The sequence below is a fragment of the Balaenoptera musculus genome, chromosome 6, assembly GCF_009873245.2.
Source record: "Balaenoptera musculus isolate JJ_BM4_2016_0621 chromosome 6, mBalMus1.pri.v3, whole genome shotgun sequence".
Taxonomy (NCBI): domain Eukaryota; kingdom Metazoa; phylum Chordata; class Mammalia; order Artiodactyla; family Balaenopteridae; genus Balaenoptera; species Balaenoptera musculus.
The window spans coordinates 80,488,837-80,506,712 of NC_045790.1; the positions used below are offsets into that span (position 1 = coordinate 80,488,837).

Consider the following 17,876-nt stretch of genomic DNA (forward strand, 5'->3'; position numbering starts at 1 on the left):
AGGGGGTGTTTGAGTGACAGTCAAGGGCCCCCCTCTCTCTGATGTCCTCCCAGGTGCTGCCGCTGGCTGGTCCAGCCCCACTGCCAACCCAGCTGCAGAGAAAGAGGCCAAGAGTGCAGACCTCTGCCTCATTTATTCCGGTCCACTTCTCAGAAGCAGAGAGGTCATCTGGGCTGTTTGCGGGATGCCCCCGGAACCCCGAACGTCGCCTGCTACAGAGACGCAGAGAGCGCAAACTCACCAGGCACCATCCCTGTCAGTGTCGGCGCTGAGTAGCTGCCCTGTCCGGCGGGGGGGACATGCGGAGGGTACCCAGGGAGGGTCGTGCTCGCCAAGTCGCGGCCTGAGGAATCAAAGCAACAAATCACAGGGTGAGCATCTCCACGGCCAGCTGCTCATGTCCACAGCTCCCTGGACATCTGCACATTTGTCACGTCTGGATGCTTAACACCAATGTGCCCCCAGTCCACGTGCATGTGCATGCACGTGCACGCGCGCACACACACACACACACACACACACGCTTACCCACCCCTCCAGCCGCCCAGGCTCCACTCAGCAGGAAGCAGGGATGGCTCTGCCACATCCCTGGGAAACTGGAGCTCTGACCAGCTCCCCTTGCTCTCTACTCCCCAAGTAGGGCTTGGACTTCTCCATCCCACACCTTTTCTTCTGCTGTGCCCTCCGCACACGGCCCAACACCAGCCGCCTTCAAAGACCAGCTCAACCACCTCCCCCCTCCTCTTCCTTGACAGTGGGCGGGGGCTCCTGCCTGCCTCAGACCCGTATCTGGTCCTCACTGAACTTTTCCTCTTTGGGCTTAGAGCTTGTCATTCATTCAGTGATGGTGCAGGAAGCACCTCCTGACACCAGACACTGTTCTGGACTCTGTGACATGGAGGTTACGGCCTCAGCCCTCGGAGGCAGACATCCAGTGGGCACATGTCCACCTTGTTGCAGGCTGTCAGCTCCTGAGGGCAGGGGTGACCCCTCGTTCAGCACCCAGAACACCTGCCTCCACCACAGGGCTTAGCACCTATAGTAGGTCTTCATGAATAAATGTGTGAATGAATGCAGCAGCCAAGTGGTCTGGGTTCCAGGCCGTGTGGAAGAAAACCCCAAAGTGGTAGAACTCTGTAAGGGAAGTGCCACTGAGGTTTGCCGCTCAGGGAAAGAGCGGGGCTACAGCTCTTCAAACACTGCCAGTCACATGTATGTACCAAGGTGCTCACGCACAGACCAGCAATCCAGACCCTGGGAGACGGGACTGTTCAGTGATTACCTGCTGAGCTCTGAGGACGAGACCCTACCCTGGTGGGCGGAATTGGCAGTTGCCCCTAAAAGAAAGGGTTGCCCCTGCTGTCAGCCATCCTGGGAAATGGGTGGGAAATCAGGTGCCCTTGGGATGAGGGAGGGAGAGAGGGCGGAACCTTGACCTCTTCTGGATGTGGACACTGAGGACCGGGAAGGCCAGAAGAGGTCCAGCGGTGTGGGGGACCAGCCCCTGACCCTGCAGAGCCAGACTGGGGCCCAGGAGCCTCCCCTAGGGCCCAGTGGGGTGCTACCAGCAGGACACAGGTAGACGACTTTGAGCTCCTGCACCGCTAGCAGGTGGCCCAAGAGGAGGGACCACCTCTGACCAATGCCGCCCAGAGAATCCAAGGCAGCGTGTGGTATGAGCCTATAAATGGTCCCCCATATGAAATAACAGCGCTTCCAGTGCCAGTCACTCAAAGACTGTCCAGCCAGCGCCCAGAGGCTGCCTCGTTTCACAGGTTCTGCTTGTCTTCCGGACCCTTACAGAGCACAAGGCAGCTGCTCGACAGCAGGCCCCCGGCCCCCTCCCTCTGCTCAGCACCTCCCTGGCTTTGGACTGGGCATCTGGCTTGTGACAAGCATGGCTCGTGTCTCTTCACACGCGGCATTGCTGCAGCACAGCAGGTGCCCCAAGGTTTACCTCCCGGAGTCCTGATCGCCCCCTGAACTGCACGTGACTCCCCATGAGAGCTGAGATCAGACAGAAAAGTGGGGTTGACAGAACTGACCACACTTACATGGTGATTTCAAGAGGCTTGCCCCCTCCCGGCCCCCCGGCATCCCCTCCTTCTTCTGACCCAGCAACCACAGCCCTCCACGGCAGCTCCTTTCTGCACAGTCTAAGCTCCAGGATCAAGTCTTTGTACCCTAAGGCTGTAATGGCAGAGGCCTACAAACGTTTAAGTGAACAAAAGGCGTGGCCCTGCTAGAGAAGCAGAAACTCTCTGGAGGCCATAATACTCCCCTCCATCTGGGGTCAAGGGCTCTCAGAGCTCTTCTTGACCAACCCCTGTGCCATTTTGCAGACGGAAAAACTGAGACCCACGGCAGGGAGAGGGGAGCAACTGGCCCAGGTACGTCTGCCCATGTTTCCTAACATCAGCCCAGGAGCCACCTCTATCTTAAGCAGCATCCTGTTGGGGGTTGCGGGAGCACCCAGGCCCAACACAGTCTTCTCCACACTTGCTACAGAGATTTGGTGACCCAAGGGCCACTGAAAAGATGTCTCAGGAAGCAGAGTGAGCACAAGTGTCAGAATACTCGGTGCAAGATCGTGGTGCCAGGGGCCAGACTGTGAAACGTGTAGAGAGAGCACAGGCTGGGGCTGCTCTAATGGGTCGGCTTCCCCACTGACCCGTGGCGCACCCACTCGGCCCCGGCCCCAGACTCAAACCACAAACACCCTGATGACAACAACAAACCACAAACGCTTACACAGAAATTGTAAACACCAGGCTCTATTCTCCGTCTTTTAAATCATTAACTCATTTAACCCTCAACAACCCTATGAGGTAAGGTACCGATACTTTCCCCACTTTATAGAATAATGAGACGGAGAAAGGTCAAGTAATTTGTCCAGGGCTGCACAGTAAGGGCCAGGGTTTGAACCCAAGCAATCCAGTGGCAAAGACCATATGTTTAGCCAGTCCACTCCACTGCCTTGCACAGGTACCTGGCTGTGCTTCTGTCCACCCGACTCTCAGCTGGGACAGCAGGCTGAGCCCTGCCTTCAGGCCACAGCGTCACCATGGCTTACTGGCTCCCTCATGCAGAAGGAAATTCAACTACACGGTTTTTGTGATATATGTGTTGAGGTGGGAGCCAGGACCACACCAGCAGGAGGCCAGATCTGCCTCCTGAAAGATGCAGGTATTATCCTGATAGGAGGCTGCCTGGTGCAGGGGGCTCCTGGGGCCAAGCTGCACGAGGTCCGCACCCCACCTGTCTGCCTGAGATGGATAAGAGGCTCCTGAGAAGGGAAGGGACTTGCCCATGACACTCTACTGATTTGAGGCAAGGCTGGGACTGGAATCCAGCTCTCCTGTCTCCTGGGATTTGGTTCTTTCTTCAACAGGGGCTGTTCTTTTGGTCACATCTGAACCTCAACGGTTTCTGCCGCTGTTACATATGCTTTAAAACCCTGATCCCATCTAAAGAAGATATACAAAAATGGCCAATTCGCTATCAGGGAAATGCAAATCAAAACCACAATGAAACACCACTTCATACCCATTAGAATGGCTATAATCAAAAAGACAGATTTTGACAGCATTGGGAAAGATGTGGAAAATTGGAACCCTTATACACTGCTGGTGGGGATATAAAATGGTGCAGCCACTTTAGAAAAGTCTGGAAGTTCCTCAAAAAGTTAAACATAGAGTTACCATGTGACCCAGTAATTCACTCCAAGAGAAACAAAAACATATGTCCACACAAAACATGTACATGTATGCTTAAAGCAGCATTATTCATAGTAGCCAAAAAGTAGAAACAATTCGAGTATCCATCAACTGATGAATGGATAAAGAAAATATGGTGTATCCATACAATGGAATATTTGGCAATAAAAAGGAATGAAGTACTGATACATGCTACAACATGGATGAACTTGAAATCATTACGCTAAGTGAAAGAAGCCAGCCACAAAAGACTACATATTGTATGATCCTATTAATATAAAATGTCCAGAATAGGCAAATTTATGGAGACAAAAAGTAGATTAGTGGTTGCCTTAGTCTGGGGGTGGGAAACAGGGGGAAGGGAGGAACTGCTAATGGATATGAGGTCTTTTTTTGGGGGGGGGGTGCAATGTTCTAAAATTGGTCATGGTGATGGTTGCATGACTTTGTGAGTGCACTAAAAGTCATTGAATTGTACACCTCATATGGGTGAATTGTATGGTATGTGAAGTATATCTCAATAGCACTGTTATTTTTTATTCTTGCCATCTATCATCACCATCATCTTGAAAAAGAAAAAGTCATTTGACACCAAAAATGTAGGAAGGACATACTATTAAACTGTTTCTGAAACCAAATAAAATTATCTTTAAGGAAAAAATATACAATAAAAGATTGATAAAATGGATTACTTAATAGAACAGACCAAAAATCTCTTGCCTGGTAAAAACAAAATAAGCAAAGTCAAATGATAAATGGCGGACTGAAAGAAATTATTTGCAGCATATACCGTAGATAAATGGCTACTATCCCGATATATCAAGAGCACATAAGAATCAAAGGGAAAAGAACAAAAATCCCGTAGAAAAATGCACAAAATTCATGAACATAAAACTCACCAAAAAAAAAAAAATCTATATATATATGTAAAATGACAAACAAATTGAAAAGACGTTCAGTTTACTCATAATACTAGAAATGCAAATTAAATGCAAAATTGTACAACCCCATGTGGAGGGGGATTTGGCAACATCTAACAAAACCACACAAGTGTTTACCTTCCAACAAGCAATCTCACTTCTAGGGATTTACCCTGAACATACAGATGCCTTCAGCAATACACAAATGCATACACACGGGTTAGTCACTGCAGCACTATTTGTAACTACAAAGTACTGGAAACGACCTAAAGGCCCAAGCCTAGAGAACCGGGTGAATAAACTGTGGCGCGCACACACACTGGGGTGCTGTGCAGCTGTGCAGAAGAACGAGAAGCCGGAGGGCTGCGCCTGGCACAGGCGATGGAAGCCAGGAACTGAACCCTGGTCTCCCCACGCCTTTGCAGCAGGTTGCTGTCCTCCACACAATCCCAGGTCAGAACCCTTAGGGAACTTCAAGTTCAGGTTCCAAATGACTAACTTTGGAAAACCACGGAGGAACGATGGTAGGGAAGGGACAAAAGTACACTGTTGGTCCTGGAGGTGCGTGAGTTTGGAATGCTCAAAATACAAACGAGTGAAGGGGAGAGGGCGCAGGGCTGGCTTAGCCACAGCTGACACTGGTGGAGGAAGTGGCCTCTGGAGGCCAGACCCATCCCGAGGGAGGAGACGCTCAAGCCAGTGCAGAGGGTGTCAGGCTCCAGGGGGCACGAAGCCACCTTCACCTGCTCAACTCTCATACAGGCCCCCAGTTGCCTCCAGAGCCAAATCTGGACTCCTGGGCCTGGCAGGGGGCGTGGAATTTGGAATCACACAGGTCTGGGTGCAAACTTAGCACCACCACTTCCCAGCCGTCTGACCTTTGGCAAGTAATACAATCATCTGAGCTTCAGTCTTCCTTTTGTAATTGGAAAAAGAGCGTATTTATTGGGAGCAAAACAATGTGGTGCTTGCTGTGACAGTATTAAAACATGTCCGCAAAACATGTCTTCTTTGCTAGCCTTCTCATAGAGGGAAGGGGTCTATGTCCCCTTGCCTTGAATCTGGGCCACTTTGGTGACTAGTCAACCAACAGAGCAACAACTTCCTTAGAGGTTCCTATGAGCCAGGCCCTGGGCCAGTACTTTACATGCCTTATCTCAGTCAACACTCACAACAACCCCAGAATGTGGGTGCTATTATTTTCCCCACTCTACAGATGAGGAAATGAAGGCCTCAAGCAGTTGATGTGCCCAAGGTCGTACAGCTGATAATCATGATCGCCAACATTTTTGCAGCACTTACTATATGCCAGGCACTGTTCTAACACTAGGCAGCATTCCAAACACTGTTCACTGTGTTTTGTAGATATTAACCCATTTAATGCTCAGAAACTCTGTAAGGTAAGTCCTACTATTATCCCCATTTTACAGATGTGGAACTAAAACACAAAGAGGTTAGGCACCTGCCCAAGGTCTCACATCTAGTAAGAAATGGAGCCATATCCAAACTTAGACATTCTGGCACCAGATTCCTCACACTCCCCCAGTACACTGGGCGCTTGTCCTTTTCCTGCCTGTAAATTGGAGGTCCCCAGACAGCAAGAGCTGCTCACATCCCTCCCTTCCCTGCACTGGCCGGGCACACAGTAGGTGCTCAGAAAACGTCTGCCAAGGTGAAACTAATCAAAAGACATTGGTTCTCCCGTCTGAAAGAAACTTTGGTTCCCATCTCATCAACATCTCAGAAAGCCCTTCATCATGAACTCCACAAGATAACTAGGCCTGATTTATCTTTTTGCTCGGATGCAACTTTTTCTTTTTCATACAGGCCATTTCTAGGTAGGCTCTCTCTATGTACACTAATGGGGGGAAATCTGAATCCAATTAACTTCAAATTTAGCTCATAATGAACTTATCTCATTTTGCTACCAGCTCCATTCTCATCGTGTGGCAGTAATTAACCACTGGGGGTTGTCACTCCCAGACACATGACATGGAGATCCTCCCATCTCCTCACTTCAAACCCTTACAGAATTCATTACCCTGACAGTGTGCAAACCCTTCATTCTGAATACCGCAGGGCACCAACCAAACTCCCCCTCTATCTGCCTGACCGTGTGTGAGTGAGAGAAAGAAGAAAGCGAGCCACTGAGGAGGCATGAATTATTGTGAACAAGATGGGAGCAGGATGCTGGTGATGGTTCAATGGCCAGAGCAGGTCTGCCAGCCTTGACAGCCCTGGGTTGGAGGTTCTGCCCAGAGGAGGGTAGTCTCCACCCACAAAGCGCAAGCTCTAAAGGAATATGGCAGAGCTGGCTGGGGAAGGCTAAGTCCCTTCCAAACTGGCGATCATATCCACTGGAGACTCTTAATGCCCAGGAAGCCTGCACACCCCAGGTTGGGGCAATGGTGACTTGCTGTGTGACCTCAGGTAAGTTCTACCACCTCTCTGGGCCTTAGTTTTCCCATCAGAACACTCAAGCAGTGGGAACAGATGGCCTCTGAGGGTTTTTTCTGCTCCAACATTCTATAGGTCAGAAGCCTCACTTTACCCCTGTGTTGTTGGAAATGGAGGCCGGGCCAGCTGCTATAGAGATGGAAGTTCCTGCCCAGCTAGCCTCAGCACTCCCGCCTAAAGCCTCAGGTACCCTGGGGCCCCTGGATTAAATCCTAGTGAAAGGAGGGTAAGCATCAGTCTTGTTTCTGTCTTCAGGAAAGGAACTTACGGCAGGAGATGGGGGCTGTCGACCTGCACTTTACTGCCATGGCCCCCTCACCAAATTTCCACAAGGGCGAACAGGCACCTGGCCCGGAAAGCAGGTCCTCCTCGGCTGTGGCTAGTTTTCAGAAGAAGCTGGTTTCATTTCATTTGGGAATCGCCTGTCTATGTGAATGTTGACTCAAATCCAGTTTCTAAAATGTACACTGAGGGCCAAAGAAAACTTATCTGAAGCCCACGTTTAGCCCTCAGACGGCCAATTCTCAACCTTTCCTATCCTCAAAGCTCTCGAATCCTGTCTGAACCTCCCCACACCATCACCCCCACCAGCTTCACCAGCTGCCAGGCCTTTTAAGGACATGAGCCCTGCCTGGGTGTCCAGGTAACTGTGAAAGAGGTAACCACCGTGCAGGGCAGAACAGGCCAGGGGATGGAGGAAAAGCACAGCAGGAGGCGACTGGTGAGAAACTGGGGCACGACCACAGCCAGCTCCCTGCGGCCATCCTAACCGCCTACCATCTTCCTTATTTCGGGGGGGGGGGGGGAAGGGACAGCCCCAGCCTCCCAGCCACGCCAGCTTCCAAGACACCCGTTCTCCCTCAAGCCCAGTCAGTCCCCAAGCCCCTCCTGACTCTCCATTGCCTTGGTGCCCTCTCCTCCCTGGCCCGACCTGCCAGGTCAGACTGTTCTTCCCTTCACTCTGTTTCCTGGCAACCTCCTCTCAGCCCCCTGCCCTGTCCCTGCCCTACCGTCTGTCTGGATGGCTTGTCAAGGCTGCTCTTCCAGAGTCCCGGCATCCAGCCACCAAACCGCTCGGCTCACCCTGAAGGACAGCTTGGAATCGCGCAGGAACTCAGTGAGGGCTCTGAAGCCAACGCTTCTGATTCTATCTTGGTTCAATAATTTAACCAGAACTGCAGACACTTCTACTTCTACAACATTTTCTCAGAAAACACTTCCTCAGAGTCACAGAACCATGAGAAAGCCTTTTGCATGTTAAGAAACATTATGAAAACTTAAAAAGAAAAGGTCATAAAGGTGGGAAGCATAGCCTTTCAATGTCACGGGGCACCATTTAACAGGCACACCCAAGGATCATACTTCTAAGAGAATATGGCTGTGTTTGATGATTCTTTACTGTTTGATGAGAGCCTAGAAATAGGGAAGTTACACATTAATGTGTAGATTTCTATCAAGTAGAAAAGATAACCCCAAAGGTTTGGGTTTATTGCCCTATAGGGCATTAACCAATTTTGTATCTAATCTAGCAATTTTATTCCAACATTTTTTAAAAATGCCTTTCTCCATGGACAATATAAACCCTGTTCCTCAAATGTTCTTGGAACCACTTTTATCTTTTTATAGGTTCGCTCATTAATATGAGTTGAGTAAAATCTTCATGTGTTCATTCTATATTTGTACATGAGCTATGTTCTTAATTTTTTAAAAATTATACTTTGACACTCGTTATAGGAAAAAGCCAACAAACCCTGAGTGAGTTGAGTTGAAGATTTTCAACCAACACCAAAGCAGGTGACAGTAAACAACTGCCGCCGTAGGAGAGGGAAAGAGGAACAACCCAACACCCAGGATCTGGGAAGGGGATTAATCCTGCTGCACAAACCCCCGGTGTGTGTGTACACGAAGTGCGTATGCCACCAGGCTCGTTCTTTCCAGCTGGCGTTTGAAATGTGTGACAGTTTGAACAGGGGCTGCTCCGGAGTCTCCCTTTGTTCAGACCTGCCACAAGCAAAGGGTGTGTGAGCTGGTGGGTGCAGGGGGAGTGTTTCACCTAGAGGGGAAAGGCTGGCAACGAGGGAGTAGCCCAATTGCCTGCACACAATGGACGTGCTAATTGCAGACGGGCCTATCCAGTCATTAAAGCAGACCTGGCCGGCTCCTAATGACAGGTTTATCAGCCATTAGTTTAGGTGGTGTTATTTACTTAGAAATAATAACCCTCAATTTCTTTCCCCCAAATTACTTAATCCCCACTTTCAACTAATTCTGACTAGCCCTCCTCTAATTGCCCTGGCTAAAGATCTAATCTGGATTTGTCTAGCAGGGAAGACAACTCTGAGAATTCATTCATCAGGGCTCTGTTTACTTTGCAGCCTCAGGCCTCCCCATTCTTTCATTCCAACCGACCTCATCTACTCCCCTGGAATCACTGGGAACTTCCGGACTCCAACAACTGTGTTTCAATTTCAAGAAAATGTTTGAATTTCATCTGCCTGGCATTTTAGAGCAGATACTGGGGCTCAGTCAATATTTCCATGTACATTTATGACAAGATCTTCCTCAACTAGCAACTGTTGATCCAACGTAATAAACCAACAAAGGCAGGGTTCTAGTGAGCAAGACTGCAAAGTGGCTCTGCCACGCTCATGGCTCCGGGCGTCCCTGACAGGACAGGTGCTGCTCCAGGGAGAGACGGAAGCCAGTATTTACAGCAAGAGGACAGCAAGGGCCACTGTGGGCTAGCTCAGGTCTTCACTCATTCATTTGTTCACTCATTCATTCATGCATTATCTGATCCCTACTGAGTTCTAGCACCAGAGGACCTGGAGATGATAATAACAGTAATAATAATATCCACAACAATAACAATGATTGTTTATTCAGCTCTTACCATGCGCCAGGCACCATTCGAAGTGCTTATATGTATGATCTCATTTAAGTGTCACAGCCACCCTGGGAGATATAAACCTTTATAATCCCTAATTTGCAGATAAGATGGTGGCACTTGGAGGCAAACTGAGGCCAACTGATGCCAGAGTCCGTACCTTTACCGCCCCCCTCCCCTCATTATTCTTCTTCAATAGGTGAATTGCAAAAAACAAAACACACCTCCTTTTGACCTGCAATTCTACTTCTAGGACTTTACCTATGGAAACACACAGAAAAGTACACCAAGATTTATATTTAATGGGAAGGAAGGAGGGAAGGTGGGGAAGGAGGGAGACAATCCAAGTGTCTATCATAATGGCTGGATTAAATAAATTATGATACTTCCCTGTGATGGAATATTGCACACTTCTGAAAAACAACGAGGCAGATTTGAGTGTGCGGACTGTGGAAAGAGCTCCAAGATACATTATTGAGTGAATAAAGCTAAGTGCAGAAGAGCACTGTGCACAGTGTGATTTTATTTGTGCCAGTAAAAAGTGGATAAATCTATCTGCTGATAGATGCATAAAAATGTTACTGGAAGTATACACAAGACACGGTTAACTTTGGGGTGAGGGATTACGGATGGGAGGGCTGAGGTTGGGGAAAGGAGAACTATTTTCCATTTTATATTTTTCTGTATGGTTTAAATATTTAACCACATGCATGTATTACTTTTTATTCAAAATTAACTTTCTGATTTAAAATTAACTTTTTCTTAAGAATCAGACACTGTCTGTGCCCCAAGGGGCTCACTGACAGTCTTGAAGGGGAGATAATAATGAATCTAGGATGCACAAAGGGCACACTCCCCCCACTCCCCCCTGCTCCCACCTCAGCAGCTCCTGGGCCAGAGCTGTCATGGCGGGAAATCCTCGCTTTCAAGGACAACATCATGATGCCAGGAGCATCTTGGCCAAGTCACACATCCACAGCTTATGGTCCCACCAGGCCTCCCCCACGCCAGCACCCAGCCCTGCACAGACAGAAAATGCAGTGATGTCCCGCCCATCCGAAATGTGCCATCAGGGAACCTCAGTCCTGACAATCTGGCTGTGAGTAGCCAAAAGGTGGGCACAAAGCCTGTCCCTAGAGCCCCCCTGGGCACCAGCTCTGGCAGGCCAGGTCCTCATCTGCACACAGTTCCAACAAGCTCAGTGGCTTGGTTTCCCAGCTGCCAGCAGATTGAAAACAGCAAAATAAGAAGAGAGAGAGAGACTTCTAGAGCCAGGCAAACTGATGTTAGGAGAAGTGACAGGTGAGCAGCAAGGATGGAGACGGGAAAACAATATAATCCGACATAAGAAGCCCAAACCTCAGCAGCCTGGGGTGCTTGGCGGAGGGCAAGCTGCCTGCTTACAGACCTCCAGAGCCTTCGCCGCTGCAGCGGTCGAGGTTCAGGGATGCTGGTTCACGGAGGTGAACCTGGGTGCTGTCATTGGAGGAGGGTGAACTTCTGACTCTCCAGCATGATTATGTGCATCTCTTATCTGAGAAACTGATATGACAAACCACTGTTTTGAAAGTTGGCTTGGGACCTATATAATCACAAGTAGCAGATGGAGAAAAGCCCAGTTGTCCATCTCAGTCTAGGATGGGTCCTTAGAGAACCCTTGTACGGTGCATGGCAATGGAAAAGACCACCAGGAGATTCGATTGCTGATGGAAACCCTCCTCGCCTCCACTCCTGGTTATGGTACGCACCCACCCAAGCTGGCTGGAGGATATTGAAAATGTATTCTTGCCTCCCAATGTCTCGGAACAATGGAGTCCCATGGCTGGACTGAAACTTGGAGGTGTCCCAGTCCCCCCGCCGCCCTGACTCAGGGCTGACAATATTCTCATCACGTTTACCGACCCCAGGCTGCTAATGCAGAACACACTTCCCAAATCTAATGGTTGGGAGTCTCTTCCTTCCCAAGAATTGTTTTATACATAAACTAGATGATTACTAAATGGAAAGTGGAATGAATAAATGAATACACAGAAAGCATCGAGTTCCCCTGAGGTGACCTTCCAGATTGGGGGACTTTAAATCTTTGTAAAAGGGCACAGTGTGGCATGGTAGTTAGGGACAAAGGCCACAGCCTGGCAGTCTCAATTCAGACCCTGGGTCCACCCTTGTTGGCTGTGTGATCTTGAGCAAGTTGCTTAGCCTCTCTGTGTCCATTTTCTCATCTATACATGAAGATCTGCCTCATCGTGTTGTTGTGTGGATTAAGTTAACAAATGCATGTAAAGCCCCCAGCACAGGGCCCAGCACAGAGCAAACACTCAATAGTGCCACCACAGCTCCATAGCTCACCCGAGAGCACAGCCAGATCAGTCTTTGAAGGTGTGGCTCTGCTCTCCTCAAGCCATTGTCAGAACCTGCAATGGCTCCCCACTGCCAACCCAGCAAAGACCACACCGTTAACTAAAAACACGAGCCCACCCGGAGCCCAAATCCCAGTCCTGACTCCTACCCGCCGTGTGACCTTGGGCGAGTGATCCAGCCTCCCTTTCCTCACATGTTTAAAGAAGCAGGAAGGCTCCGCAACAGTTCCTCCCTGGTGGGGTGATTGTGCGTGAGGCGAGTGCCTGGCTCGAGCCCCTCACTGCCCACTCCCTATGCAAGCGCACTGCCCTTTCGGGCCGCCTGTCTTCCTTTGTGCCCCATAAATCATTTGAAGAACGAAATGTGAAAGACGGTAAGTGAAGAAGGAAGCCATACTCTACACGAAGGTGGAAAGTCTCAGAAAGCTCACCCACCCACCACTGGGTGTCCCCGCCGTGCGGTTGAATTCACGTACGATGGTTGGAGCTCTGCTGAGCTCTATTTGCCAGGTACTCTTCTACGTGCTTTATGCGCCTTGTCTCATTTAATCATTAAAACAATCCTACAAGGTAGAAGTTATTATTATTGCTGTTGCTGATACTGAGAGGATGAGCCTAGCGGTTAAGTGCACTGGCTCTGGGAGCAGACTACTGGATTCAAATCCCAGCTCTGCTCCTGACTAGTTGTTTTGTAATCTTGGGCAAGATTTCACCTCAGTTTCCTCATCTATAAAATGGGGCTGATAATAACACCACCTCCTTAGAGTGTTTAAAAGGATGAAAGAGGGGCTTCCCTGGTGGCGCAGTGGTTAAGAATCTGCCTGCCAATGCAGAGGACACGGGTTCGAGCCCTGGTCCAGGAAGATCCCACATGCCGTGGAGCAACTAAGCCCGTGCACCACAACTACTGAGCCTGCGCTCTAGAGCCCGTGAGCCACAACTACTGAGCCCATGCGCCACAACTACTGAAGCCCTCACGCTTAGAGCCCATGCTCCACAACAAGAGAAACCACTGCAGTGAGAAGCCCGTGCACCACAACGAAGAGCAGCCCCTGCTCGCTGCAACTAGAGAAAGCCCATGCACAGCAACGAAGACCCAACGCAGCCAAAAGTAGTAAAAAAAAAAAAAAAAAAAAAAGGATGAAAGAGTTACTACAGGTGAGGCCCTGAGAAAGGTGCCTGGCCCATGTAAGTGCTCCCAGCTATGCTTGTTATTTCCTCCAGTATTTGGAGGAGGCCACTGAAGCTGAGAGAAGTTAAGTAACTTGCCTGAGGTTGCACAGGCAGAAAATGGGCCGGGCAGGGCTGTGGGGCAGGATTAGAAACCAGGCAGCCTGTGCTCTTAACCACCAACCTCCAAATCTAGGGTGGGTTTGAAATGAAGTCAAGCATGGTGGGAAGCACCTGCTGGACCTTTCCAGCTAAAGGGTGAGGTCAGGGCTTGAGGACCGAGTGTAAAAGCCCTGGACTGGGAGTTGGACGCCCTCCACGTCCTACCGGGCCTTCAGGCAGATCCTCCCCTCTCTGAACATTCTCATCTGTGAACCCAGAGTCCCAATCCCAGGCCACCCGCCTGGGAGGAGATCAGACAATGGTAGAGACTTGAGGAATGTGTATTATCAGGTTCTCAGCCTCCTTCCACGTCGGGCTGACTGCCCATTTATTTTAAGAAATAGTCAATAGGTACATGTCGAAGTCAGAAAAGCCTCCGATAGGCTTCTGATCTCATGAAAAGGGACCAAGGCCTGTCACAAATCCTAAACCAGTGCCTTGGCCCATCCACTTCTGGTCTAGAGGGTAACAGGCTGGTGGATGTCACAAGATATGGGCCCAGAACCAACAGAGCCGAACCAGATGACACCCTCTCCCTCCAGTTGTTTCCCCAAACCACACAACAAGATTGGAAACCACCACCGAGGGGGCCCACACGAGACGCAGGCTGGGCAGGTGTGCTGCTTGCCGAGGAAAACCAAGCCCACCCCGCAGAGGCACCTCCCAGGGTGCACGGCAAATTAATGTGCTGCAGAGAACACGCATTAAATTGTGCTGCTGGCCTGCGCCACAGGCTGCTGAAGCACCAGCCCATCCCTCCCCGGCCCTCCCCTCTCAGAGAGGCCGAGTCAGGTGCCGGGGCTTCTGAGAAGCCCAGCGTAGCTTGGGCTCTTCTTTGCAAGCCATTGCCAGTTCTGGGATTGCCCGTGCCCTGCCTCTCTCGTGGGCCATCAGGAGACCCAACTGGGATCATAGAAGTGAGAGTGCTTCGTGCAACACGGAACGGGCCCTACTGAGCAGGGGCATCACGTGGGGACAAGTGCACGAGTCCGTCGAGCCTGGGTTCAACTTGCCAGTTACTCACCATCTCAGTGACCACAGCTGGGGAAACCGAGGCTGAGAGAGGCTCAGAGTAGCAAAGATCCCACGTGCAGCAAAGAGCGGCCCTGAGATTCAGTTCCTGTAATCGGACTGCAGGCTTCCTGGAGGCGGCAGGACTGGAACTGGGTCTCAGTGGGTAAGGCTCCTCCAGGGGGATCGGGAGCAGGGCTCGGGCTGAGTCAGGGCCGGTGGGCAGTACTGGTGGGTCCCGTCATGCCAGTGAATGAGCCTCGAGGGGCAGCGTGCTTGGGACTGGTCTGAGTCTCCTCAGGCACAGGCAGAAGTTGGGGTGAGGTGGGTGGGCAGCTGGGGTGTAAGGTAGGAGGACCAGGTTCCAGAGGTGGGACCGAGAGCAAGGCTGAGAAGAGAACACACACGCTGTGTGAGTAGCCTTCACACTGTCTTGAAAGCCACTTTGGAACTGGAGAGCACCAGAGCCCAAAGGACACGAAAGGTCGACCAGGCAGGGGGTCCAGCTGTGTTCCCTGGGGCTTCCTGGGGCACCTCGGGGGGCCTCTGGGATGGCCACCTCTCAACCACTGAACCTCAATTCTGACTGTTTACATAAAGGCTTCCCAGGAAGATTTCATCTGAACAAAACTTTTCTGGACAAAAACTAAAACAAAACAAAACAGAAACAAAAAACTTAATTGTTGGAAAATCACTAATTGCCTATATACTGCAGGTGAATGAAGAAGCCCCTTTGAGGGCGAGGCCTTGCCCAGAGCTCCTCACACAGTAGGCCCAGGCTCTGAGCTCCCAGAGCCCCCGATCCAAAAAGGCGTGGGCACTGGTGAACAAGCCAGGCTCCTGCCCATTTGTATCTAAACCTGCCGTGCGAGTGTGTGTGTGTGTGTGCGCGCGTGTGTGCGTGTGTGTGTGTGCGCGTGATTTTTGTCACATCTTTGTATTTATTGCACCTGCCGGACAGGACCAGGTAGGGGAACACACACAAGAACCAGACTTCCCAGAACGTGCCACTGGTTTCTTCCCTCTGTGTTACCAACAAATGACTGCACTTCCGTGAGCCTCACTTTCCAAATCCACAGAATGGGGATATACCCTTTGCCCTGCCTCCCAGGGTTCCTGGGCTTTGGAAATGGAGGAAGGAGAGATGGAGGAAATGAGAATGACAGGGAGGAAGAAGCCAGAACCTTCTGGTGAAAAACTGGAAACATTCAAACATACAACCCAATGTGGCACCAGCTTGAGTTTTAAAGTCCGGAGGGCCGGTGTTTGCCACCCCCGGCAACCAAGCACTATTTATGTGGTCTCAGCAGGTTCCCTAATTTCTGCCACTCAGTTTCCTTGTCTACAAAATGGGATATAATACCCATTTCACAGGGTTATTTGAGGTCTGAACCAGGTCATCGTGGAGCCTGGACTCGGCCAGCACGCGGTCAGAGGCCTCTCCCGTCCCCTCCTGCCCAGGCCCCAGGTCCCCAGCTTCCCCCTCCCATCGCGAGCTCCTTCTGCTCCAGCCGATCCCACCAAAATGAACCTCACCGGGCAGGAGGACTGGGAGAATTAAAACACGCAATCAAACAGCTTCTTGACGGGAAATGCTTTAGAAATTTTCGGCTCCATTTACTTCTCAATCTAATTTTGTCCTCGGATGCACATTAGGAGCGAGATGGGATCTCATGTGGTTTGCCCGCGCTCCACACACCAGCAGGAGGCGGCCCGCGTGTCTCCACTGCCTTGAGTGGCATAATGAGGGCGCCCTTGAGCAAGAAGTCCCGTCCTGGACACCCTGGCACCCTCGGCCCAGCCTCTCCCACCGGTGCCCCTGGGTGGGCTTTGGGGGAGGTATCACCAAGTCACAGCCCCTCCGCATCCACGGCCAGCTCAGGCCCCAGTGCAGACGCCTGTCACCACCCACCCCTCAACTGTCTCCCTGCCCGGCTCCAGCCTCCTCCAGGACCCCAGCCCCTCTGCAGACCGACCCTGCGCTCCTCACTCCCACCACCCCAGCATCAAGTCCAGGCTCCGCGCTGCCCTCCGTTCCTGCTGGAGGAGCGGAGCCTCCAGCTCCCCACCCCCACTCCAGTCCCACATGGCTTGCTTTCCCCCAGCCGCCTCCAAACCTCAGCAATGTTGCTGCTCTGCCTTGGCAGCTCTGGGCAAACACCACCCACGTCACCTCCTGCGGAAAACCTTCTCAGATGCCCCGCCCTGCCGGGCCCTGCCCTGCCCACCCATTAGTCCCCTCAGAACCCCTGTGCCCGCTCCACATCGCGGCGCTCATCAGGCTGCCCAGGACGGCTGTCCGCAGAAGACACAAGACTGAACCCTTCCAGGGCAGGGACGGTGTCCCACTCATTCATCTGTTTTCCCGTGGAAGCGGCACGGTGCTCAGCTGGGGCCAAAGAAATGCTTACTGGTTCATTCATTCATTCATTCATTCATTCAGAAAACCTTTCCAAGCCTTTCTTCTAGGCCAAGCCCTATGTCAGGTACTGGGGACGTGCCCTTAAGAACAGGAAGCTTTCTCTTTGAGACCAACGGATGATAACTTTCCATCATCCCCACTGGAGAAAAGCCGCCAGCCAAAGCTCAGTTCTAGCAAAGGGAAGTGCCTCTAGCCACCGCCAGAACTCCCTGGGGCTGGGACTGGGCCACTGGGTCCTTGCCTCCTCCCTCTCCCTTACTCTTTAGTCCAGTTACTCAGCGAAAGTCATCAAATCCTGGAGAAACAGCCCAACCCCACCTCCAGGCTCCAGGGCCCACTGCAGCTTCTCTCTAGCGCTTTCCTGGTGACCAGTACAGTCACTTCCCCCACTCTTTGGGTGCTTTCTGACCTGTGTGCAGACGTCCTTGGGTCTGAATTTAATGATGCCTCAAATCCTATGGAAGGGGTTGACTGTAGTCAATAAATGACTCAAAGAACAAGACCCTCCTAACTGCCAAAGCCACGGTGCTTCTCAGTCCTGCTCGCTGGGATCTCTGCTCGCTCCCTAATTCTTCAAACATCTTTGGCCACCTCACACCATTGAACACCCTTCTTTTGTTTTTTGGGGTTTTTTTTTTATACATTTTATCACAGTCTTTTTTTTCTATTAAATTTATTTATTTTATTTATTTTATTTTTGGCTCTGTTGGGTCTTTGTTGCTGCGCGCCGGCTTTTCTCTAGTTGGGTCGACCAGGGGCTACTCTTCGTTG

General features: G+C 50.9%; 1 protein-coding gene across 1 annotated transcript in view; it reads right to left on the reverse strand.

The window, feature by feature from the left end:
- PAX5 (paired box 5) overlaps positions 1-17,876 on the reverse strand; it is a 177,529-nt gene that overhangs the window by 42,306 nt on the left and 117,347 nt on the right. Inside the window, exon 8 of the mRNA XM_036855868.1 lies at positions 242-343. Within this exon, the coding sequence (XP_036711763.1) occupies positions 242-343 (102 nt within the window). The remainder of the gene's footprint in view (positions 1-241; positions 344-17,876) is intronic.